This window comes from Prinia subflava, chromosome Z, assembly GCF_021018805.1.
Source record: "Prinia subflava isolate CZ2003 ecotype Zambia chromosome Z, Cam_Psub_1.2, whole genome shotgun sequence".
In the NCBI taxonomy this organism is placed as follows: domain Eukaryota; kingdom Metazoa; phylum Chordata; class Aves; order Passeriformes; family Cisticolidae; genus Prinia; species Prinia subflava.
In genome coordinates, this window is record NC_086283.1 from 94566601 (window position 1) to 94588392 (window position 21792).

General features: G+C 36.7%; 1 protein-coding gene across 3 annotated transcripts in view; it reads left to right on the plus strand.

Moving 5' to 3' along the window:
• Window positions 1-19371, plus strand: part of NLN (neurolysin) — a 37208-nt gene extending 17837 nt beyond the window's left edge. For all 3 annotated transcript variants that reach the window (XM_063422737.1, XM_063422739.1, XM_063422738.1), the window contains exons 4-13: window positions 207-314; window positions 2248-2350; window positions 3056-3216; window positions 4489-4624; window positions 6735-7101; window positions 8474-8675; window positions 12481-12667; window positions 13628-13756; window positions 14109-14245; window positions 18831-19371. In XM_063422737.1, coding sequence (XP_063278807.1) covers window positions 207-314; window positions 2248-2350; window positions 3056-3216; window positions 4489-4624; window positions 6735-7101; window positions 8474-8675; window positions 12481-12667; window positions 13628-13756; window positions 14109-14245; window positions 18831-18965 — 1665 coding nt within the window. In that variant the 3' untranslated portion in view covers window positions 18966-19371. The remainder of the gene's footprint in view (window positions 1-206; window positions 315-2247; window positions 2351-3055; window positions 3217-4488; window positions 4625-6734; window positions 7102-8473; window positions 8676-12480; window positions 12668-13627; window positions 13757-14108; window positions 14246-18830) is intronic.
• The last annotated feature ends 2421 nt before the right edge of the window (window positions 19372-21792 follow it).

Here is a 21792-nt window from a genome sequence, read left to right on the forward strand (position 1 = left end):
GAATATTATTTTTAAAACATTCTACATGAATATGAGAATACTATTGTGTAAGGTAACTGTTTGGGGGAAGTTCTTCACATTAAAATCCAGGATGTTCCCTTTTTTAATATGATGGTATTCTAAACAACTCTGTTCAAACTCTTCTAATGCTTGGTATGATTCTTACAATGTGTTAAAAATTCAATTATTCTATACTGTCATTTCAGCAAACCTGTGATCTTGGAAATGTTAAGCCTGAAACAAAGCGATATCTAGAGAAATCTGTTCAAGTGGGGAGAAGAAATGGACTCCATCTTCCTAAAGAAGTGCAGAAAGTAAATATGGACTGTTTTTTATAAAGCAAAGGTTACAGACTGTTGAAGAGATAAATTTATGGTTGGTTAGCTGTGCTAAACATATATTTGAACTTTATTTGGACCTGCTGAATTACTACTCTAATCTTAACTGTTCTTACTTCCAGATCCATCCTTCAAACTTCAATCACTTGAAGGTTTTTAAACTAATCTGATAGACAATCATGATACACAGTAGACAGAGGTGGTCTGCATCACCTTGTAGCCTTGAGACTAAAAGAAGCCTAGCTAGAAAAGTTTTATTATATATTACAATTATAGAGAATGCCTAAAATACATTCCTAGGGAAGAGACCTCTCAAAAGTCTTACTAGTGAGCCTGCATTTCTATTCAGAAGTATGCAGAACTGTTGCAAATACGCAGCTACACTAGTTTCAGTTAATAGACGTTGTAAAATGTGTCCAAGATTTTAGCCTTCTGCCTGAAAAAAATCCAGAGTAGGTTAGAGGAGAAAACAAGCTGCTCTGGGAGTTTTTCTTCATTAAGGGAGAACTGACTCAGAGAACAATTATCACTTCAGAAAATCAGGAAATAAAATTGTCAGCATCTGAGATGCTGTGGCAGCCCACCCTTAATGGGAAGGGAGCATCCAAGATCCATATAGATGCTTGTGGTTGAAAGGAACAACAAAATCAGAGGGTCTGCAAAAGCTTACAAACTTTTATTAGTGCACCTATGTACTTGGTGTGGAAATTGGTACATTAGTCTCTGACATAGCATAAGCACATGGGAAAGGGTTTTGGATAAAAGGGATAGAGTGAATGGGAAAAGACAGACAGATAAATTAATTAAAGAGGGGAAGAGAAAAAGAAGAAAGGGAGAAAGAGACATCACCATTCATGCTTCCAGGATCAATCCAGCTGCCTAGGTCCAGAGTCCTGGGGGCACCTCCTGGACATGGATTGTGGTACTGTTTTACACATCAGCCAACAGACTGTTACTGCCAGCAGTCCTTGACTGCTGTCACCTACAGTCCCTGGCTGGTGCCACAGCCACCCTGCTGGTGGTGTTTGACACAAACACACTAGCCCTTATCGTCTGGGATCCTACAGATGCCAACATAGTTATCTCCAAATTCTGAGTGATATTTCTGACTATATTATGACCTTTATTTCTGACTGTTGAATAGACTTAACCCTTTTTAGGGTCTTCAACCACATCCTTCTGCTAGTAAGAACAGTTTGATATATACTTTCATATAACTGATGCCTGTAAAGATATTTTGAAATTCCTTAGGGGACAATAGTTGAATTATATTTAGTTTTTTATTTGGTGTGCGTTCTCTTACTGGTAACTACTATGTTTATTTGAACTTGGCAGTGACATGTAGAAACTTGCTACGAGATATATTAAAAAATGTTTCAGAACTATGACTGCCAGGGTTTTAAAACAGGCTTTGGAATGGCTTTGTGTTGTGAGAGCAGCCTCTTCTTTCTGTTATACCATACCTGTACAGTTCCAAAACTCATTTTTGAGCAGGTTACATACATGCTGTCTTACTCCCTTCCTTCTCATTGATTTCAGTGGGTATTTTTACACTTAAAATTGTAATTTAGCTGTTCAAATAAAAGAAAATAATTGAATGTTGGCACATGAACCTGTTTAGTGAATGTGTTTAATCTCTTCGGTCCTCTCTAAGCTGAGTTTAAAATGTTCCAGTGATAGCCCTTGGCCACAATATTGCTCAAGACCAAAAGAAGCATGAAAGGAGGACTGATAGGGTGGGAAGTATGATGCTACCTGCAGGGTGTTATTTGCTCAGTCCTGGTATTTAGTGTTGGTTAGCAGAGAGCCTATCTGAAAAAATAAATGTTATTCATGTGGAGGATAAAAATTGCCAACTTTGATTTTTGTTTCTCCACTAAGTTCATACCCATATTTATACCAAATACAGGAAATAAAGACAATGAAGAAAAAATTGAATGAGCTGTGTATAGACTTTAACAAAAACCTGAATGAGGAAAATACATTTCTTGTATTTTCTAAGGAAGAACTTGGTGAGTAGGATGCTTGCTGTTTCTGTTTTTCCAATCTTGCAGTTTTATTGGAGTTACTGGTTTTTGCCCCATGAATGATGATTAGATCAAGTGAAATTCTGACTCTGTCCCAGTCAGAATTTCTACTTCCTTTTTAGTCCTTCTCCAGAATCAATTCAGAGTAATCTTTTGCAGATGTTCATGATGTCTTCATACATTTGTGCTTCCTGAAGTTTTTGCCTTGCATCAAGTTAGAATGTTTGTCATACTTCCTTTAGCTTAACTTTACTCTGTTCTTTTTCTTAGTTATCATCAAACAATCCCCTATGTAATTATTGAAAAAGCCGTTTTGGTCCTGCAATGAAGTTTAACTAATTCAGTAATTTAAACCAAGCTAGTGATTTTATGTGACAGAGAATCTGGGGATTCATCATCTGAAGGGCATCACATAAAATGTGGTCTGATAACAGACTGTTTTTTGTGTTATTCAGTTTTTATCTGGTGGCCTTACATGTATTTCTCTGTTGCTCTCAGGTGTTTCCAAATTTTATTTTGCTTGGTGGAATTTGAAAATGTTTTAGCAAATAGTTGTAAAAAGGAAGTATACTTCTATGGAGATTTCTGATATCAAAGTAGATTGCAGCAAAACAAATGCAACAGTCTCAAAAAAACCACTGGGGAGTAGATGATTTTGGTAAATATTGTTTATTAAATTGTGTTCTGTAGATGGCCTTCCTGATGACTTTATCAACAGTTTAGAGAAGACTGAGAAAGACAAATACAAAATTACCTTAAAGTATCCCCACTATTTTCCTGTTATGAAGAAGTGCTGCATTTCAGAAACCAGGAGAAAAATGGAATCTGCCTTTAACTCAAGATGCAAAGAGGTGTGTTGTGTACTGGCTGTTCTGCAGTGCAGTGACAGAGTTGAAAGATGGAGCAAGACATTCAAATGCTATGTTTGAGTTTTGCACATTGTAGAGTATTTGGAAATCAAAGCTTATCAGTGTGATCTTTAACAGTGCCTTGCCCAAATTTATTCTAATGACCTGAGACCTTAGAAGTTGACAGTGTCTCTGTGTGGGTATTTGTATGTATCTTAATGTTTAAGTGGTTCTGCTAATAGAAGTGGGATTTTGATCTGTGAAATTTCCCTTCAGTGTTCTACAGATGCTTACTGACACTTTCCTCAGAGAAAAGGATGTCTGATTGTGGCTTCTGTAGTCCTTTGGGATTCTTTGGAATAGAGAAGGGTTATGAAAGAACAGGTTTTAATTATAAATACAGATGATTAAATGTGAAATTAACAGATTGCATATGTGTACAACTAGACAGCTACAAAATACAAAAAGCATTGAAAGGTAGAGCATATGTCATTCAGGCAATTGTACTAACCAGGCATTAAAGAACAATAGCAGAGTTGAGCTTTTGTACTTGAAATGCTTAGAAATGTGATGAGTACAAGATAAGATAAAATGGCACCAGGAACTGAATAATTTGCAAGTCAACGCATAAAGAGACTTAATGATAAAACCCTGTGACAATCTTCAAATCTTGTGTTTAATTTTTTTTTTCCTCTGGTAAATCACACTTTTGCAGAACTAGAGGTTTACACAAATATGTTTCCAGGTTCTTGAGAATTCTTCAACACATTTAGGCTTGACCCCAGGTCAAGGTCTGGGGTTTTCCATTTCAGATCTTTCTCTGAGTGCTATTGTTAGGATGGCAAGAGGGGAATATTTGCAAACAAGCTTTGAATGTTGCCACAATAGATTAGCAATCTGTCTTCATCACTAAGAAGCAATTAAGCCTGCTGTCAGCAATTTCCTAATTTTCTTTCACATGTAAACGATTGATAAAGGAAATAAACTCTTCGCAACCTAAAAGCAAATGGTTTATGTTTTGACTAATTAAAAAAGATAAGTTGCTTTAATAAGGAAAGTAATGAATGAGGTCAACTAGAAAACTAGCTACCTGCAAACATGGAGAAAAAGAATTCCAAGAATCTAGCTAAACTTAGGTTATTTTATATTTTAATCTGAAAGTGTTTCATTTGAAATGTTTTCTATTTCATAGGATTACATATATTATTGAGTTAATTGTTTTGTTAACATGTGTTTTCTGGTTTCATTTTACAAATTTGCCTGCTTTTTTTTTAGGAGAACACAAAAATTCTGCAGCAGTTGCTCCCACTAAGAGCAAAAGTAGCAGAGCTTCTTGGTTATAATACACATGCCAACTTTGTCCTGGAGGTAAACACTGCAAAGAGCACAGATAACGTAACAACCTTCTTAGGTTTGTTCATATTTTTAAGCAATACTTGTATATTTAATGTAGTCATTTCCCCTCAACCAAGACTAATTTAAATACGTAACTGGGTCACTGTGTCCATGAGGTTTAGCCAGAAAAGAAACTCTGCTGCCTCTGTTCTGGCATATATATTTTTTAGATCATAGCTGTACAAATGAAGTTGTTCCAAATCAGAAGCACAAGGCAAATTCTGAGAATAACTGCTTTGTGACAGCCAGTGTAAGCAAGAGGATAAGTCTTTCTATACCCCAAAATGTAGTTACCCTAATTTAGAACCCGTATAATATGTGCAGCTTAAGCAATTTTATCAGTTCAAGAGGCTGCATCAAAATTGCAGTTTTTTGTTCCCAATTTTTTGTGCATCCATAGCCTTGGTGTCTCCTTCTGATATAGCTGCATTAAGTAAAATAAAAGTTTGCTATTTGAGGCAATGCAACTTCCATGAGCTGAATTTAAAAACTATATCTAGAGTGATAGATTAAATCTGGAATTCAAATGCCCCATAATGATATTTGATCTGAAAACAGGAGTATCTTGAAAATTTTAAACATAGCAGTTTATGAATTAATTTAGAGTCATCCTGTGGATGTCAGTGGACTCTTGGATGAAGAGTTGACAGCTGCTTTCTGGCAGCTACAATGAATACTATGTGTTCCTTTATTACTGTGCCCTAACACCACTTGGGAGTATATATTTATGTATCATGCAAGTAACACCCCAAATAAATTAGTACAAAATAAGGTTTGTTTGCTGGTAGTGGGCCTTTTACGATTATGCTTCAATAAAGAGGTCCAAATGCTCTTAAAAACCCATAATTCTGTTACGTTTCTCCTGAAATGCTCCTTCATGAGATCAGATCCATATTTGGCAATATCAATTTTTAGTATACTTGACAATTAATGAATATTTGGTTTTGATTTATTTTTAAATGCTAGGGGTTTTAAGTGTACTTGAAATATTGTAGACTTTTTTTTTGTCTATTCTATTATTGTAATACTGTGTTTTTTCATTTATTTTGAGGCTGACACACATAAGTTAGCAGCTGTTTTTTACACTATGAGATCAGATACTTTTCTATTCATAAATATCATGCTTCATGGTCATTCTCACTGTGGGAGAACATACATCAAATTAATTGCCCCTTTTTATTTAGTTCTTTTAATATATCCTCAGCTACAAGCATGACAGTGTGTTTTGCTCTCCTTTGTTCCTACCTATTCATGTTTTAAATCAAATGTTCATAAGCTGATCTTACATCTAGGAAGAAGAGCATTCTCTCCTATGACATGTTATGGATTTAGCACAGTACAAGCAAACAGTATTTCAATCATGTAAATGCATTTAGTGCATTACAGCCTTCCTAGAAACAGGAGTGGAAATTCCTAAATTTTACAGTTTAGGTATCAACAATGAACATTAATGTGAGTTCTTAATGGAGAAAAAGGTTTCTGATAAACCAGAAATACAAGAGAATAAGTACAGAATGTACTGTATGGAAGTGTCAGTAAGCTTACATATTTTATATTCAATATGTCTGCTTCATAGTGCTATGATGTCTTCTTGTCCTAGGAAAGTATATTTGGAAAAATTTGAATCATAGAGTTCCATATCTAGAAGCTTTGCTAGTGTAGAAGCCAGCCATCCCACAGGCAAGAATTCTTGGGTCTCATGGGTTTTTTATAGGACTTTAGCTACAAGTGAATTTTGTCTTGCACTTCCTTTCAGTAACTAACAGTAGTTGTAGTCTTTCTGTGTTGCTAAAGAAATGTATGAGAAATACTGAGATTACGTGAGGTAAAGTCAAAGGATTCCAAAAGTATCTAGTGTTACTTTTCATTTATGATGTCTTGGAAAAAATCTAAATTTACCAAAACCCTTCATACCACTCTTAGGCCTACACGGAATACTGTATCATTTATAGATTTATAGCATTCCTGCAATTAGGACTTCTTAGGTCAAGAAAACAGATGTTGCTTGCTGTTGGTGAATGAGTGGAAAACACTGATTTCTGGAGTATGTGCTTGAAGTGTTGAGTGTATTTTGTAGGAACAGATAAGGAACATGGAAGGTGACTCCAAGGCAATCTTTCTTTCAGATGATTTGAGTAAAAAGCTAAAGCCTTTGGTTGAGGAAGAAAGACAATTCATTCTAGATCTGAAGAAGAAGGAATGTAAAGAAAGAAACTTTGATTATGATGGAAGAATCAATGCCTGGGATCTTCATTATTATATGAGCAAAACTGAAGAGCTGAAGTACTCCATAGATCAGGAAAAACTGAAGGAATACTTCCCAATTGAGGCTGTTACAGAAGGCTTACTGAATATTTACCAAAAGCTGCTGGGACTTGAATTTGAGCAAATAGAAAGTGCTCATGTTTGGCACGACAGTGTTACTCTTTATACAGTAAAGGATAAATCAACAGGAGAAATGCTAGGGCAGTTCTATTTGGATCTTTACCCCAGGTAATGACTTAGTGTTTTGCTTACATGTTTAAAATGGAATTTGTCTTAATGGATTGCTGCTTATTTAGTTAAAATTAAATGCATTTGGAACCAAATATGTGTTTCACTGACAAGATTAATATTGTGTTCATTAAATTGTTCTCTGGACTGTGTTCAGATTTTTAAATTTTTTTTTAAAGTATTTTCATATTTCTTGCTTATATTCATTTTATGAAGCATTGCTACTTTGTTCATATTTTTGTTACTACTGCTCTCTAGTCAGTTGTCCTCAATTTTTTGCATCTATGCACTTTTCTCCTTCCTAGCTCACTACTGGGTTTTAATTTTCATTTCTGTTGAAGTGTTACTGCAGCCTGCTCAGTATCAATATTATTTCTGTCTGCTAAGAGTTCCTAGTTTCCCCCAGTTCCTCTTTACACTTTATGTGTATTTTTTAGTCTGTTGTCCAGACTTCTAAATCAAATAGATCAATATCAAGAGTAGATTCCTGTTGAGCACACATTCAGATTTACTTCCATGTTGAACTTTGTAGCTCTCCAGCTGTCTTTGTAGCTATTTACAGTATCATCTGTGTTTTGTCAAAGATTAGGAGTCTAGACTGGTTTGACAGGATTTATTTTGAGCTCAACATTTTTGGCTATTTGTCGCTGGGTTTTGGTTTGCTTTGGTGTAGGGTTCTTTAGATGAGTATTTAGCATTTTATAAATTTGCTGGCATTCTTTTTTAATGTAAGTTGATTTAAAGTTTTCTGGCTTGAGAAAATTAGGTTACTCGATATATATAGCAGTACATAAATTGTTCTTTTTACAGTAGCCTACCTATCTCTTTCACCTGTTCACTTACTTCCACCTTTATGTATATCACATGAATTGCTGAAGGTATGTGTCAGTAAGACTCCTCTGACTAAATCTGAGTAGTTAACTGAATAGATTATGGCAAAAATTTCAAAATAATTTCTCTCTAACCTTTTGCATCACAGTGAAAAAGCAGTGTAATGTATTCTTTTGTCTACTGTAATAAAAAAATGCATCAGAGAACAGAACCCAGTTCTTCCTGTTGCAGTAGTGGTTTAAAACATAGCTGGCATCTGAAGTATATATACTTTTCAGCATTTCAATGAAAAACAGATTCTGGTAAATGCTGCTGGGAGTCTTGAAATGTTATAATTTTAGTATGAGAATAGAAGGGGGTTTTTTTTCTCCTTGTGCTCTTAACTTACTGAGTCTTAGAAGTCATGAAAATATGTGCATTTTTTGTGTAAAACTTTGTGTAGAGACTCTCACTGATTGTCCCTGTCCTTGAATAGGCTTCACCATTCTGGTGAGCAGGCTTGTGGTTTGGAGATAGTGTCTGACATATTTTCTTTATACAGAGAGGGAAAGTATGGGCATGCAGCCTGCTTTGGTCTACAACCTGGCTGTCTTCTCTCTGATGGCAACAGATTGATGTCTGTAGCTGCTCTGGTAACCAACTTCACAAAGCCAGCGTCGGATCGTCCGTCACTGCTGCGCCATGATGAAGTGAAGACTTACTTCCATGAATTTGGTCATGTAATGCACCAGATATGTGCACAGGTTAGTGATGTTTCTATTCCAGTGTAAGACTTATTTCTTTCTTCACTGTCTCAAAGCAAGGCGTAGTTCTGTTTTGGTGGTTTCTAATTTTAGTAAAGCATATATGCAGAGTTCGGGTTATTTTTTTGAAATGTCGGGTTGTTTTTTGTTTTAGTATTTATTTAAAACTGAAGCAATAAATATACCTTCTTATTAAATGCATTGTGGGAACATGTGCTTTTGCATTTGCATCATGTTCACTCATCACAGACACAGGTAAAGTGAAGAAGATGCTCAGTCATGGCTTTGTTCAGATGGCTTTTAGTTACTTCTAGTTTCCTTGAGGTATGGTATGAGAAACCAGGTATGAGAAACAAAAAAAGGTTGCTATACCTAGGAATGAAAATAATTTCTGAAGCTAGATGACCTCCAGCATTTTGACATTTAGTACTGTTGAGACCTGTCACATTTGACATCACGAGCGTAAAACAGGTCTTGCCTAAGCTATTTTATTTTTCCTATCTGACAGGTTAGGCTTATTGCAGTGACCAGAAAAAACTGAAGGTAGTTTCAGATTTTCCATCAAGGTACCAATAAGTCGTAAAATTTCTGGTTCCATTTTTACTTACATGTAAAATTGGTACTCCCAGATGATAAATTTATTATTAGCCTAATGAAATTTTCATATTTCAGAAAGAGATGGTGTCAGTATTCACGCACCAAAAAATTCACATAGTTATCTACAAATTTAGATTTAGTGTACCACTTCCTTCATCTTCTGTATAAATACAAAATAATAAAGTCAAGAAAAACCTACCCACATTAGATTTTAATTCTTGACCATGATCCAAGAGACTGGGACTGCAGAAAAAAGAAACAACATCATCACAGAAATCCATATATTAAATCCAGAGTTAATAAGTAGGTAGACTTGCTTAGATATTTTTGGATCATCTTAAAGGTAAAAATACAATTATTGTTTTATCATCTTCACCCTGTCATAGGTGCTTCTGATATCGAAAACTGAGGAATAAAACCTAGGCAATATAGAAGGCGTTTATAAGTGTAACACATTTGGCACTGTATAAAAGCAGTACAAAGCTGACTGCAATATTTTGACAGCCGGTGAGGATGTGCCTCGGTGTTTTGGAGCCCTTTCAGGGCAGCTGAAGCCAACAATTCCAATGCATATGTACTTCAGTTGCTCTGGAATTGCAGACAGATCAGAGAGGCCTGCGTTCCAGTTGTCTCTTGCAGTGCTCTTGTGTTTTCTGTGTGCCCAGCTGTCATGCTCACTTCTCCTGTATTGTACATAAATGTACACTTGTACATAAATGTACACAATGTATTATTTGCACGTGTGCAAACTTGCTAGTCCCACGTAAGAACATCCTGTCCTCTGGAATTCATGTGTACAAACCACTTGTTTCATAGGATGATTTGTTTAAGCATGTTAAGACTTGACAGTTAAATGCTGTGCAAGCATGAGATTGTTTCACTGGATTTGTGAGCTGCTGGTAAAGGTCTGATACTCTGTGTAATATACTGGAAAAGTCAGTATTCAGTTGGAGAGTGAGATCAGAGCAGGGAGGGAATTTGTTCATGTTGTTCATGGAAGGAAGCAGAGCTCTTGGAGTAACTTGTACTGAATGTCTTGATTGTTTTTGTTAGCGTGGTGCACATGGGTATGGGTAAATGAAGATATCTGAAGGCCACTTGCTTTTTGCTCAGGCCACTTCTGTCACCATTTCTTCCCTGAAGCTGGTGCTTCCTAGCTTTTCTTCAAAGCTGCTATTCAGCAAAGACAGTAAGGAGGGCCAGCCTACAACTATGGATTTGAGCAAGCCTGCAAGAGCAGAGGAAAGTTTTACTCCTTTTGTGTTGCTTTGTGAAGACATGAGAGGAAGATGCATGCATATGACACAGATGTCAATTCAAGGTTATGTCCTGTATTATACATGCTTTTTTTGGTAACTCTACAAGAAACTTAAGTTCAAAAGCCTGTAATCCTGTAAGGATCTATTTCCCGGTGGAAGATGGACTGTAAGAATATCAACAGCTCTTAGAGAGAACAACTGAGAATTCTTTTTCTTTTAGCACTTAAAATGTTTTGTTAGTATGTTGATGAGAAGGAAAAAAAAATTGGGCAAGAGGAGGCAGACTTACTATAAGACAAGGGTGGAGTGATGGTAGGGAGGCTCTGCAGAGGGATCTGGGCAGACTAGTTGCATAAGGTTCAACAAGGCCCAGGGCTGGCTCCTGCCCTTGGCTCACAACAGCCCCAGGCAGGGCCACAGGCTGGGGCAGAGGGGCTGGAAAGGACCTGGGGGTGCTGTGCCAGCAGCTGAACATGAGGCAGCAGTGCCCAGGGGGCCAAGAAGGCCAAGGGCATCCTGGCCTGGCTCAGCAGTGGTGTGGCCAGCAGGGCCAGGGCAGGGATTGTCCCCTGTGCTGGCACTGGTGAGGCCACAGCTCGAGTGCTGTGTGCAGGGCTGGGCCCTCAGTGCAGGACAGACCCTGAGGGGCTGCAGTGAGTCCAGAGAAGGGCAGGGCAGTGGGGAAGGGTCTGCAGCACCAGGGCTGGGAGCAGCAGCTGAGGGAACTGAGGAGGTGTCTATCTTGGAGAACACGAGGCTTGGGGGAACTGTATTGCTGTCTACAACTGCCTGAAAAGAGGTTGTAGCCAGGTGGGATGCCAGCTTCTTCTCCCAGGCAATCAATGACAGAACAAGAGGAAATGGTTCAAGTTGCATTTGGGAAGGTTTAGATTAAATATTAGCAATTTTTTTTTTCTCTGAAAGAGTTGTAAATCTTTGAAATTACCTGCCCAGGGAAATGGTAGAGTCAATATCCCTGGAAGTATTCAAAAATTGTGTGGATGTGGTACTTGAGGACCTAAGTTAACAGCTTAATGGTGAACATGGTGGTGATGCTGGGTTGGGGGTTGTACTTGATAATCTTAGAAGTATTTTCCAACCTTTATGATGCTATGACTCTGAGACCATATAATTTTTGTATATTTGAACAACTGTCTTTCAGAGGTGACTTCTTAGAAATATTTGAAATTGGAGTATATTTTAATGAGGATTCTTAACTGTACAAACTTTTCTTCAAAATTGATATTGGGGGAACTTCTTAAATACGAAGTTATTGCTGATACTAAAAGTTAAAGAAAAAAAGATCTAATGTGCTTAGTTTTCAGAATAAAGATTCTTCCATCAAAGTGTCAGATTTGAAAACTTTTCATGGATAAGGCTTTCAGGATTTATTTATTTCAGTCCATCTATTACTGGCCAAAAAAATTGTACTATATTGTAACCACTTATATTACAAATGACAAGAAATAGGACAAGCTTAATAGAATAAGTTGGTTAAGTAAAGTCTGTGTATCAGTATGGTAGACTGCAATAAAATAAACTTTGTAAAGTGCATAGTTAGAGTTTATTATTTTACTTTAGGGTAATAAAACAAAAATCTATAATAATTTACAAATTATATCATTGTCACAATGCAGCATGAAAATGTTTGTATTGCTGCCATAACCTAAAAGATAAAAATCAGTAATACTAAGGAAATTGAAATTCTATACCAGTAGATAATGCAGTATGTTACTACTGAGTACTCTACTTCGTTCCTTGAAAACAGTCTCATGCATGATTTTTTCCTCCTTTCTTTAAATTTCATTTAAAAACATTACTATTATGATTGGTCTGTTCAAACCATTCCTTTCCTGTGATTTAAACTGAAATTTTGACATCTGAAATGTTATATTCTGCTAAAAATCTTGGCTTCTATTTTAATTTAATTCAGTGGCTGTTTTTTCTAGACTGATTTTGCAAGGTTTAGTGGAACTAATGTGGAAACAGACTTTGTAGAGGTACCTTCACAAATGTTTGAGAACTGGGTGTGGGAAAAAGAGCCACTACAACAGATGTCAAGACATTATAAAGATGCAACCCATGTTGGAGACACTCTCCTGGAGAAACTTGCTGCCTCTAGACTTGCTAATACAGGTATCTCTCTGCTTTTTCTGCTCACAGTATATGTATAAAAGTATATAATTTTAAAAGCTGACAAACATAACAAGCCTATTAAATTTCTTCTGTGTGTACACTTACCACTGTCTTTCTGGGTTTATTTTTGTGGGTACCCCACTAAAAAAGGCTATGATGACAGATAGAAATTTTTGCAGGAACAGTAGCAGCTCTGATTGTCTAGGCCACTTACAAGACTAAAATACCTTTCCTCTCCATGTAAATTTTTTATCTATTAGATTTCCTCATTTAAAATTGGTTGTGTGTGGGGTGGGTGGAGGACAGTAGCCTGTTGTGGTCTGCTGTGGTTTTTGTGGGGTTTTTTAATCTTACATGTACTTCAGAACAGGCACTGTGCAAGACACAGTATACCTACATGTAGCGTCTACATTTGATTTGCATGCAACACTAAAAAGATATGAAAGTTGTTTGCAAATTTACTGAACAGACATAACATATCCCAGACAGCATTGTTGTATACCTTATATGTATCTCCAAACGAAGATTGTAATTTCATGTCACTACCCATCATGTCATTGTTATTCTGTCACTCCCACCTCTTTATTCTTGTAATCAGAGCTTCCCATTTATGGTACCAATTCATCGTTAAGCTACTCCTATTTATTTCATACTGCTTTCCTATGCTGAACAAGAAGTCTTTGTCCTTGTGGCTTGCACAAATGCTAGCTGCGTAAGCATTTTGTGTGACTAAAGGTTCATATCTTGTAGCTTCTAAAGAAAAGCTTAAATTAGAATTTGCTTTTAAAATATCTGCTTTATCTGCTTCTCAACTCTTTGTAAGGGGAGTAATTCATATGGAAATTATGTAACTCCAGAATTCTAATAATTTAGTATGCATGTTGAGATCTTTGAATGAAAGGTGCAAATGAAACTCCAGCTATTTTGATTCTGGTTAATTAAATGTTTTTACCCAATTAGGCCTTCTAACCCTCCGTCAGATTGTTTTGAGCAAAGTTGACCAGGCACTGCATACAAAGCTGTCTGTTGACCCAGCAGATGAATATGCTAAATACTGTATGGAGATTCTAGGAATTCCTGCCACCCCAGGTATGTCAGTATGAAACTTTTATACAGCATGCCCAAATGGTGCAATTTAACATGCCTTTCTTTCTCAATAATGCTTGGCATACAAGAAACAGATGTTCGGTCACATATGTGACACATTTTAATGTTCTGTCACATCCATGTTGAATGTACAAGTAGCCTAAAATGGGGAATGAAATTTCCTTTGTTTTCAACAGACTATTTTCAATAATTTGAGGCACACTCTGGCCCTTTATGCTGAAAGTTTCAAAGTAGCTGATATAAATTCCTTATTAATTTATCGTTGAAGTACTTTATGCATCAAAGAAATAACTGTATTTGATTTCAATAACTTGATGTTAATCTGCTTTTCAAGGAACAAACATGCCTGCTACTTTTGGACATTTGGCAGGTGGTTATGATGGTCAGTACTATGGATACCTGTGGAGTGAAGTGTTTTCCATGGATATCTTTTATAGCTGCTTTAAGCAAGAAGGAATAATGAATCCAAAGGTATGTGATGAATACTTTTTGATAACCTCTTCTGTTGCACTTTGTCTCTGAAACCACATTTACTGCCATCACCATCCTTAAGTATAATTTCTTCTGTACCTGTCAAGTTCAGATCAACAACAAAAAAGGTGTAAAAATAACCTTAAGAGAACTATCTTAAGATTTCCGAGAACACTTGGATTTTAATACAATTCTTACATCACCATATATTTAATACTGTAGTACTTTTGGGGTATTGTGTTGCCTTGTCTAATGCCTTCCTTAGTAATTCTAGACTGACAAAACATTCCTCCATTGCAAGAGCAGATGCATATTCATCTGCTGTGAAACTTGTATGATAGTGGTGCTCTGTTTCATTGACATTTCCGTTACATTCTGTGTACTTCAACTATGTGGTCCTTTTATGTAATTACTATTTAGAAAACTGAATTTATTTTGAGCTTTCTCTATCACAACACAGCATAATATGAAAGTTGTTTCATCTGCAGTTTAAATCCCAGGTCCATTTTGAAGTCCAAACCATTAAGAGGTTCTAGTTTTACTGTTTGGTTTTGGGGGTTTGTTTTGTTTTGTTTTTGTTTTGGGGGTTTTTGTTTGTTTGTTTTTTGGTTTTTGTTTGTGGGGTTTTTTGGTGGTTTTGTTGTTGTTGTTGTTGTTGTTTGTTTGTGGGGGTTTTTTGTTGTTGTTGTTGTTGTTGTTGTTTGGTTTTGGTTTGGGTTTTGGTTTTGGTGGGGTTTTTTTGTTCCTGGAGTAATTCTTCATCCTTTTCTGCCTCCAGCAGAAAATAAGAATAATTAGTCATGTGGTTAGTAGTCCTGCCAATTCCAGCAATGTTTTTCAGAGATTGTAGTATTAGACTTGAGTTGAGGTGCTATGGATGAGATAGATGAGTTCTGTCATGGGAAAGACCTTTTAGGTTTCCTTGTCCTCTTAACTGTGTTCTTGATTCAGCTGGCCAGCACTAGTTCTTCCTTTCAATAAAAGTATACAAGAGAGAAATAAAGGAAAGAGTAAAAAATGCATGAGTGTCCTTCTCCTCTCCTGGAATTTGCCTTCTTTCCTACATATGCTTATCACAGCAACCAGAACTTCTAGAACTGTCCATTCCTCTAGAGGATGGAGACAGTAAACAAGATTAGATTTTGATCTGGACAAAGAGGGGAATCAAAAGAGTAGATGGGGTAGGACTGTGAAACTGCGGTAGTGGTTGGGCAAACAAAACCCAGAAGGGGGTTTATGAAGAAAAGCCGCCAATTTCACATTTTGAAAAAAGCGGTGATATAGGGCTTTGGAGGTTAAGATTGACCTTGAAGGGATAGGGATTCATGACAGGTACATATGAGAACAAGCATACTTGCTTATTCATTGGGAATCTTGTCACTCACAAATGAGAGCAGTAGAGAAGAAGTCAAATTAAATGAATAAATAAAGAACATTTAATGAAATGTTGTTTATATGGGTCTTTAAAATGGTATTTCAGGAGGGGCCAGACTTGCTGGCTTCTATAACTGCTAGCATTTGGGAAAGATGATTAAGGGTGCTGCTGCCAAACTTGCAGAACTTTGTGTCAGTTTTTTGTTCTGACATGCCCACATCCCTCCAGTGCCGTCACACTTTTGTTCCGTCAGTTTTACTCTCTAATCTCAAAAGTCTGTTTTGAGTGACTGTATAGTCAAAACTCTAAGCTATAGTTTGGCAAAATGGCTCTGTTAGCTTTACTTCTCCTGAGGGATGTCTTTTATTCCGATTTTTTGTGAGAATTTTTGTTTTCTTTTCCTGCGTATGAGAGGCTTTGAGAATAAACTAATTATACTAAAAGTGAATATTTTTGTGGAACGGCTGAAAGACAGATAGTGACTCTTCTATTGTGAAGCCTGTTATCCAGGCTAAGAAGTGAGGCAGAAAAGTAATTATTGATGTGTGTCACTTGCTCTCTGGCATATGTGCACACAAACACTTCGTGTGAATGCTGTTACAACTTCAGGCATAGCTGTGGAGATTTTTTTGTCTCCATCTTCAATGCTATCTTTTCAAGTTAGTTCTCTTTTAACCCAAATAATTTTGATAGCAACCCACAGGATGGGACAAACAATTTTTTTATAAACAAATACTAGATACCAGTATGGTTTTTGTAGTTACTCGTACTTCATTATATCTAGATTTAGACTAATCTTCACAACGGCAGAAAAGGAAAATGATGAGGGTATTATGACTAGGCCTCATAGAAATTTGACTTACTTCTTCCTTTTTAAATTAAACCTCTCCTCCTGTTTTGAGCAACAGCTATACAATTTTCAATTAACCAACAGTTGTACACTCTAATTTCAAAGACTGAATGTATTAAAATTCTTCTACAAACGATTAACTCTAACTTAATTGGTAGCCAAACTCCTCAATTCTTGCACATTATCTGAACTAGTCTCACTAGAGCTGTGCAGTATTCTGGCTCTAAAAGGACAGCAGCAAAGACTCAAGTCTACTCAAAAAATACTTGTAAACTACAAAGAACAATATATTCATTTCCTGCTGATGTTCACCAGACTAACAAAAATAGTGAATTGTGACCAACGCTTCAGTAATTTTTTAAAGAACTTTTTTTTTCAGCTGCAATTCAGACAATACAAATAGTAGTTCAATTAAGTCGTGGAAGCCCATCACTTAAAAACACCTTTGCTTACTTTTACAAGTCATGTTTTGGTTTGAAAAACAGGTATCCACCAAGGAAGGCAGGAACCTCCCTTGGAATGGAGAATATGACCTCCTTCCCTCCAACTTATTTTAAATTTGAAACTAGGGGGCTTTCAGGCAAAGATAAAGGAAAAGGAGTATCAGTTCTTTACTAGTATGTGTGTGTATAACAAGGCAAACAAACACCAATGAACAAAGCCCCAGAAAAGCCAATTAAACCCCAACGAGCAGTCTGTTCCCTGCAGTTTGGTCCATTTCCCCTGGGTGCAGTTCCGCTCACAGCCCGCAGGGGCGCTGCTGGCTCCCGGCCGGGCGGGCGGCTGCGGTGATTCCCCCAAGGCTGCAGGGGGCGCTGTGGGGCGGGGAGCACACGGCAATGGAGGCTCAGCTCCAATGGGAAGTCACGGGTGGCAGCTGCCACTGTGACAAATAGTCGAGATTGCCAGACTACCACGCAGAGAGGTGGCCTCTACAGGGACTGCCCACACATTGCCTCCAGACCCCCTCTAAACAACCAGGAAATAAAAATAAAGAATTAAGCAGACTTGCGGTGCAGGGGAACCACAGCAGACCGGGATCTTGGAGCCCAACACACAGGAGTGGCGGCCATAACGTGGTGGGCCATAACATGTGGTGGGCAGAGGGCCTGAGGGGAGCCAATCCCAACATTTCCGCACCACACACACCGGTTCTGAGCTCTGAGGGGTCAAGCAACAGGGAAAACAACAAACAGCTCCCTCCTCCCCCAATCCCAGAGACCAGATTGAGCTAAAGCCCAGCCCCAAACCTCCAGCCCACTCACCTTTTCTCTGTGTTGACAGATGTGACCCACCCCCAGCCGTGGCCATTTAAATGGAATGTTGTAACACCCACTACATCTGTTGTTTTCTTAAGGAGTGGTAGTTATTGTTTCCTAGCAACATATGGGACAAAATTCCACGAGAGAAAGAAAGGAAAGGAGAAATCCTAACCTCCAACAAGTCATGAGGAAGCAATGCGGTCTTGTTGAGTTGTGGGGGAAGTGTATATGTGTATATACACTAAGTAAAAGAAAAACATTATCTTCTTCAATATCAGAAGCATTTGGGACATGTGCATCCAAAATAACATTTTCTCATTTGTAGTCTGTCTCAGAAGCCCAGAATTCTCCACATATATATATATATCTATATGTTCCTTAAAATGCAACCTCTTATTAAGAATCTCTTCATTACTTATTTTCTCAGAAACTGCATTAATTTCTTAAAGGAATCCATTCTTTCTGAAAGAGTAATGTTTCTTACTGAAATCTGTTAAGTCTAATTTTCTCTAAGATACTGTAATAGATGGGTTAGATGTGTTTGTATCTGTGATATGTACAACTATGTATATTATATGGGTGTAAGTGCCATGCCATTCCACTATGCTAGACCTGTCTTATCTCTGAAGAATCATCTCTCTTATCCAAACAGACATTAAAGAAAGAGAAATCATCAGTTAGAGAAAGGATGTTGGGTTCCTTCTTCCTGCCTGTCAGTCACAGGGGTAATCCTTCACTGAAGATTTTGAGGAGGTTGTGTGTTTGTTGTGCTTTATAGAATGTCTTCAGATAAATTGTGATTCTAGCTTCCAAACCAGTGTAAAACCACAAGAAAAAATAATTTATTTAGAAATGGTCTAATTTCTGCTTTCTTGAGTTCTTCCAGCAGATCTAAATTATACTTGTAATATATCCTGGTATATCCTAATTTGTTATTAGGAAAATCTGGAAGGAAGAAAGTTGTTCTATCATTATTTTATCGTCAAACATTTATCATTCTTTTATCATGAAAACAGATTTTTAAATATGTAACAAATACAGAAAAAGAGCGGTGGGCAAGATAAGAAGGTACTAACATTCTGCTCTACCTTCTGCCAGGCTGGGATGAAGTACAGAAACCTCATTTTGAAACCTGGAGGATCTTTGGATGGAATGGATATGCTACAAAATTTCTTGGGGCGTAAACCAAGCCAGAGGGCTTTCCTATTGAGTAAGGGATTACGTGTTCAGTGAAGTTATGATTCTTTTGTAATGGCATATAAGTATGGAATGAGCTGGAAATGTCCGTGTATTTCACATTTTAACTATGTATCACTCTAAGGAAACTGGGTCATTTTTTGGTGTTTTTTTTTAAATTGTATAAATAAAAATGTGACTTTAAAACCAAAATTTTGTAGAACTACAAAATTCAGCACATCAGGAAAAATAATTCTGAGATGTGCAGAAGCTGAGAATTTTGGATGATAATTTTTTAAATTGTTATGAAATAATGCTAATTAATACTAATCAATATGAGGACTTAATGCCATGTTTCTCTTTTAAGAGATGCCATTAAATTGTCTTGTGAATTAATTTTAAAACTGAAGGGGATAAAAAGAATACAACCAGCAATAAAGATTCATTCTTATTCTCTACTGTACTGATGGCTCACCAGTGTCTCTGATGGACAGGAAGTGTGTTTGATTTTGTCATTGTTTGAATTCAGAACAGCTATCTGACAAATTTCAAGACTGAGGATCTGCCCCAGATACCTTTACAGCGGAGATGTTTGTGTGGTACTTTTAGACCTAATTCTGATGCATGTTTAAATTTTTGTACGATTTATATACTTACATAGTAGAACTAAAAAGGGAAAATCAGCCAAAATCTGTGACTTCTTCAGTTATTCCACTACTCTTTCTGTTGGTGACCACAGATTAGGTCTTTGTTTTCCAAATTATATCAACACTGGCATTGAAATATTGTACTTGAGTAATTATAATGGCTTCAGTTGGTTTCTTAAGTATTTTGAGATACAAATAAGGAAGGAAGGAAATAAGATATCCCTGATGGGAATGATAAAAGCCAAATAAAAGTTTTCCGATTCCTTTCCAGTGTGGCAAGCAGAGATGCTACAAAATAGTGCAATAGATTTAATGATTTCAGCTGTGGGAGTGTGAAAGTAATCAAGGAATTTTTCTGCAAAATCAGGAAAAATTAGGTGTACACGCCAACCCTACATCATCCAAATAAAGCTGTTAATCCAAGTGCACTTTTCTTGTCTTAGGTACCATATCTTACTGTGGCTTTAATATTACAGCATGTATATGAAGAGTATTTAAATTTTATTTACTAGCCAGTACATTTTAGACATTTGAAACACAGTTGTAAACGTGGTAGGGGTCTACAGTTTTTTGTTCAACAGTGAGATAAGAAAAAGTGCCTGGTCATCTCAAAAGACTTTTTGCAGCAAAAGGAAAAACTTTGGGTCAAAGTTGTTCATTTATTTTAGGGGAAAAAAAACGGAAATTGGGATTGTTCTCATAATTTACAAGCATTTCTCAAAATAAGAAACTTTATTTTTTGCCTTTTTTTTCTTTTAAATCATTGAAATGGGGGAGTTAAAAATGAGCTTAATTAGTTTCTGAAATGGAAAAGCTGAACAGACTTATCTTCAAACTGTGCCAGCTAGATCATAACAGAGGAATCATAACTATTGGTAGCCAAAACAGATTAACTATGTAGTCTGACCAGACCACACAATTACGTCAAATCTAACTCTTATAGTCAGTTAAAATTTTAGGCCACTGTTCTGCTGGGTCATGACAAGGCAATGCGTGGAAATCACATGTATGAGAACTCTTGAACAGTATTCAGCATGACCAGAATGGAAAGCTGAGAAAACTCATGAAAACAAGATTATCCCCAAACCTATCAATTTTGCCCAGATTGATTTCCCTTACATTCTTTTGCTTACAGTATTTTGCCATCTTTTAAAATATGTTTAAAAGTCTTGTAATTCTGTCTTATGAACATGTTTTTTTCTTTCACACTGTAATGATAGCTCTGAAGAATGAAAACATCGTGAAAAATATACCAAGTGATACTTTTCCCAAATAAATCTGCAAATCCAAGCAATGGAACCTTTATTAAGAAGCAAAATGCAGTTTTTATTTTACAGTTGGTAGGCAGATTTCCACATGAGGGAGACCTTTCTCTGCATAAATCAGCAGTCTTGGATCAAGGTAGATAATTGTAAGTACAATAATTATAGACAAAGATATGTGGTGATAAAAAGTCATGTGGTGATTTAGAAATTAGATTTATAACAGTACTGATGGTAATTATGACAATTTAATTGACTTTTTGATTTTCTTACTCTTTACTTTGTGTCCCTGTGTGTTGTACAATGTTGAGTAGCCAAGGTACTGAAGTGCTGGAGAATGTCTGCTATTACGTGTATGTGAAAATGCCTGCATGATTGTACAGTTATGTTAGCAGCAAATGGATATCCATGTGTGTAGGGAGGAAAACACTAAACCATATTGTAACCACAAATGGAAGTGTTATGTTCTATATCTGTTCCAAAAGTACAGGATTTACTGTAATTTGTTTTTGTAGAAGCCAGTTCCTTCATCGGGCAGTAATTAAGTCAGATCAGCCTATGGCTAACACTGCATTCAACACAGAAGAGAAATGGGTATGTTCTGGAGTGCTTATGAAAATGCTAATGTGGTAATGAAACTTTTTTAAGTTTTATATTGGCTTCCGGGAGCCTTCTGAATTACTTTGGGGTTGGATTAAATGACTTTTTCTCTTCCAACTAAAACTTATTCTGTGATTCTATAAAATTGATGTTCATATTTTATTCTAAATATCTGCTCTTGGAATGGAAAAGTAACCTGGATAAAGACATCTTTTCTGTTTCTGTACCTGTCTATAATAGGTATAAAACTTTGTACAGGAAAAACTCTCTAATATTACTCTAATGCTGTGACATAGAGTCCCCCATTAAAACAGGGAACACTTCTGCACTGCAAACTTGAGTTGATGACCTTGACACGGCCAGAAACAATCACGA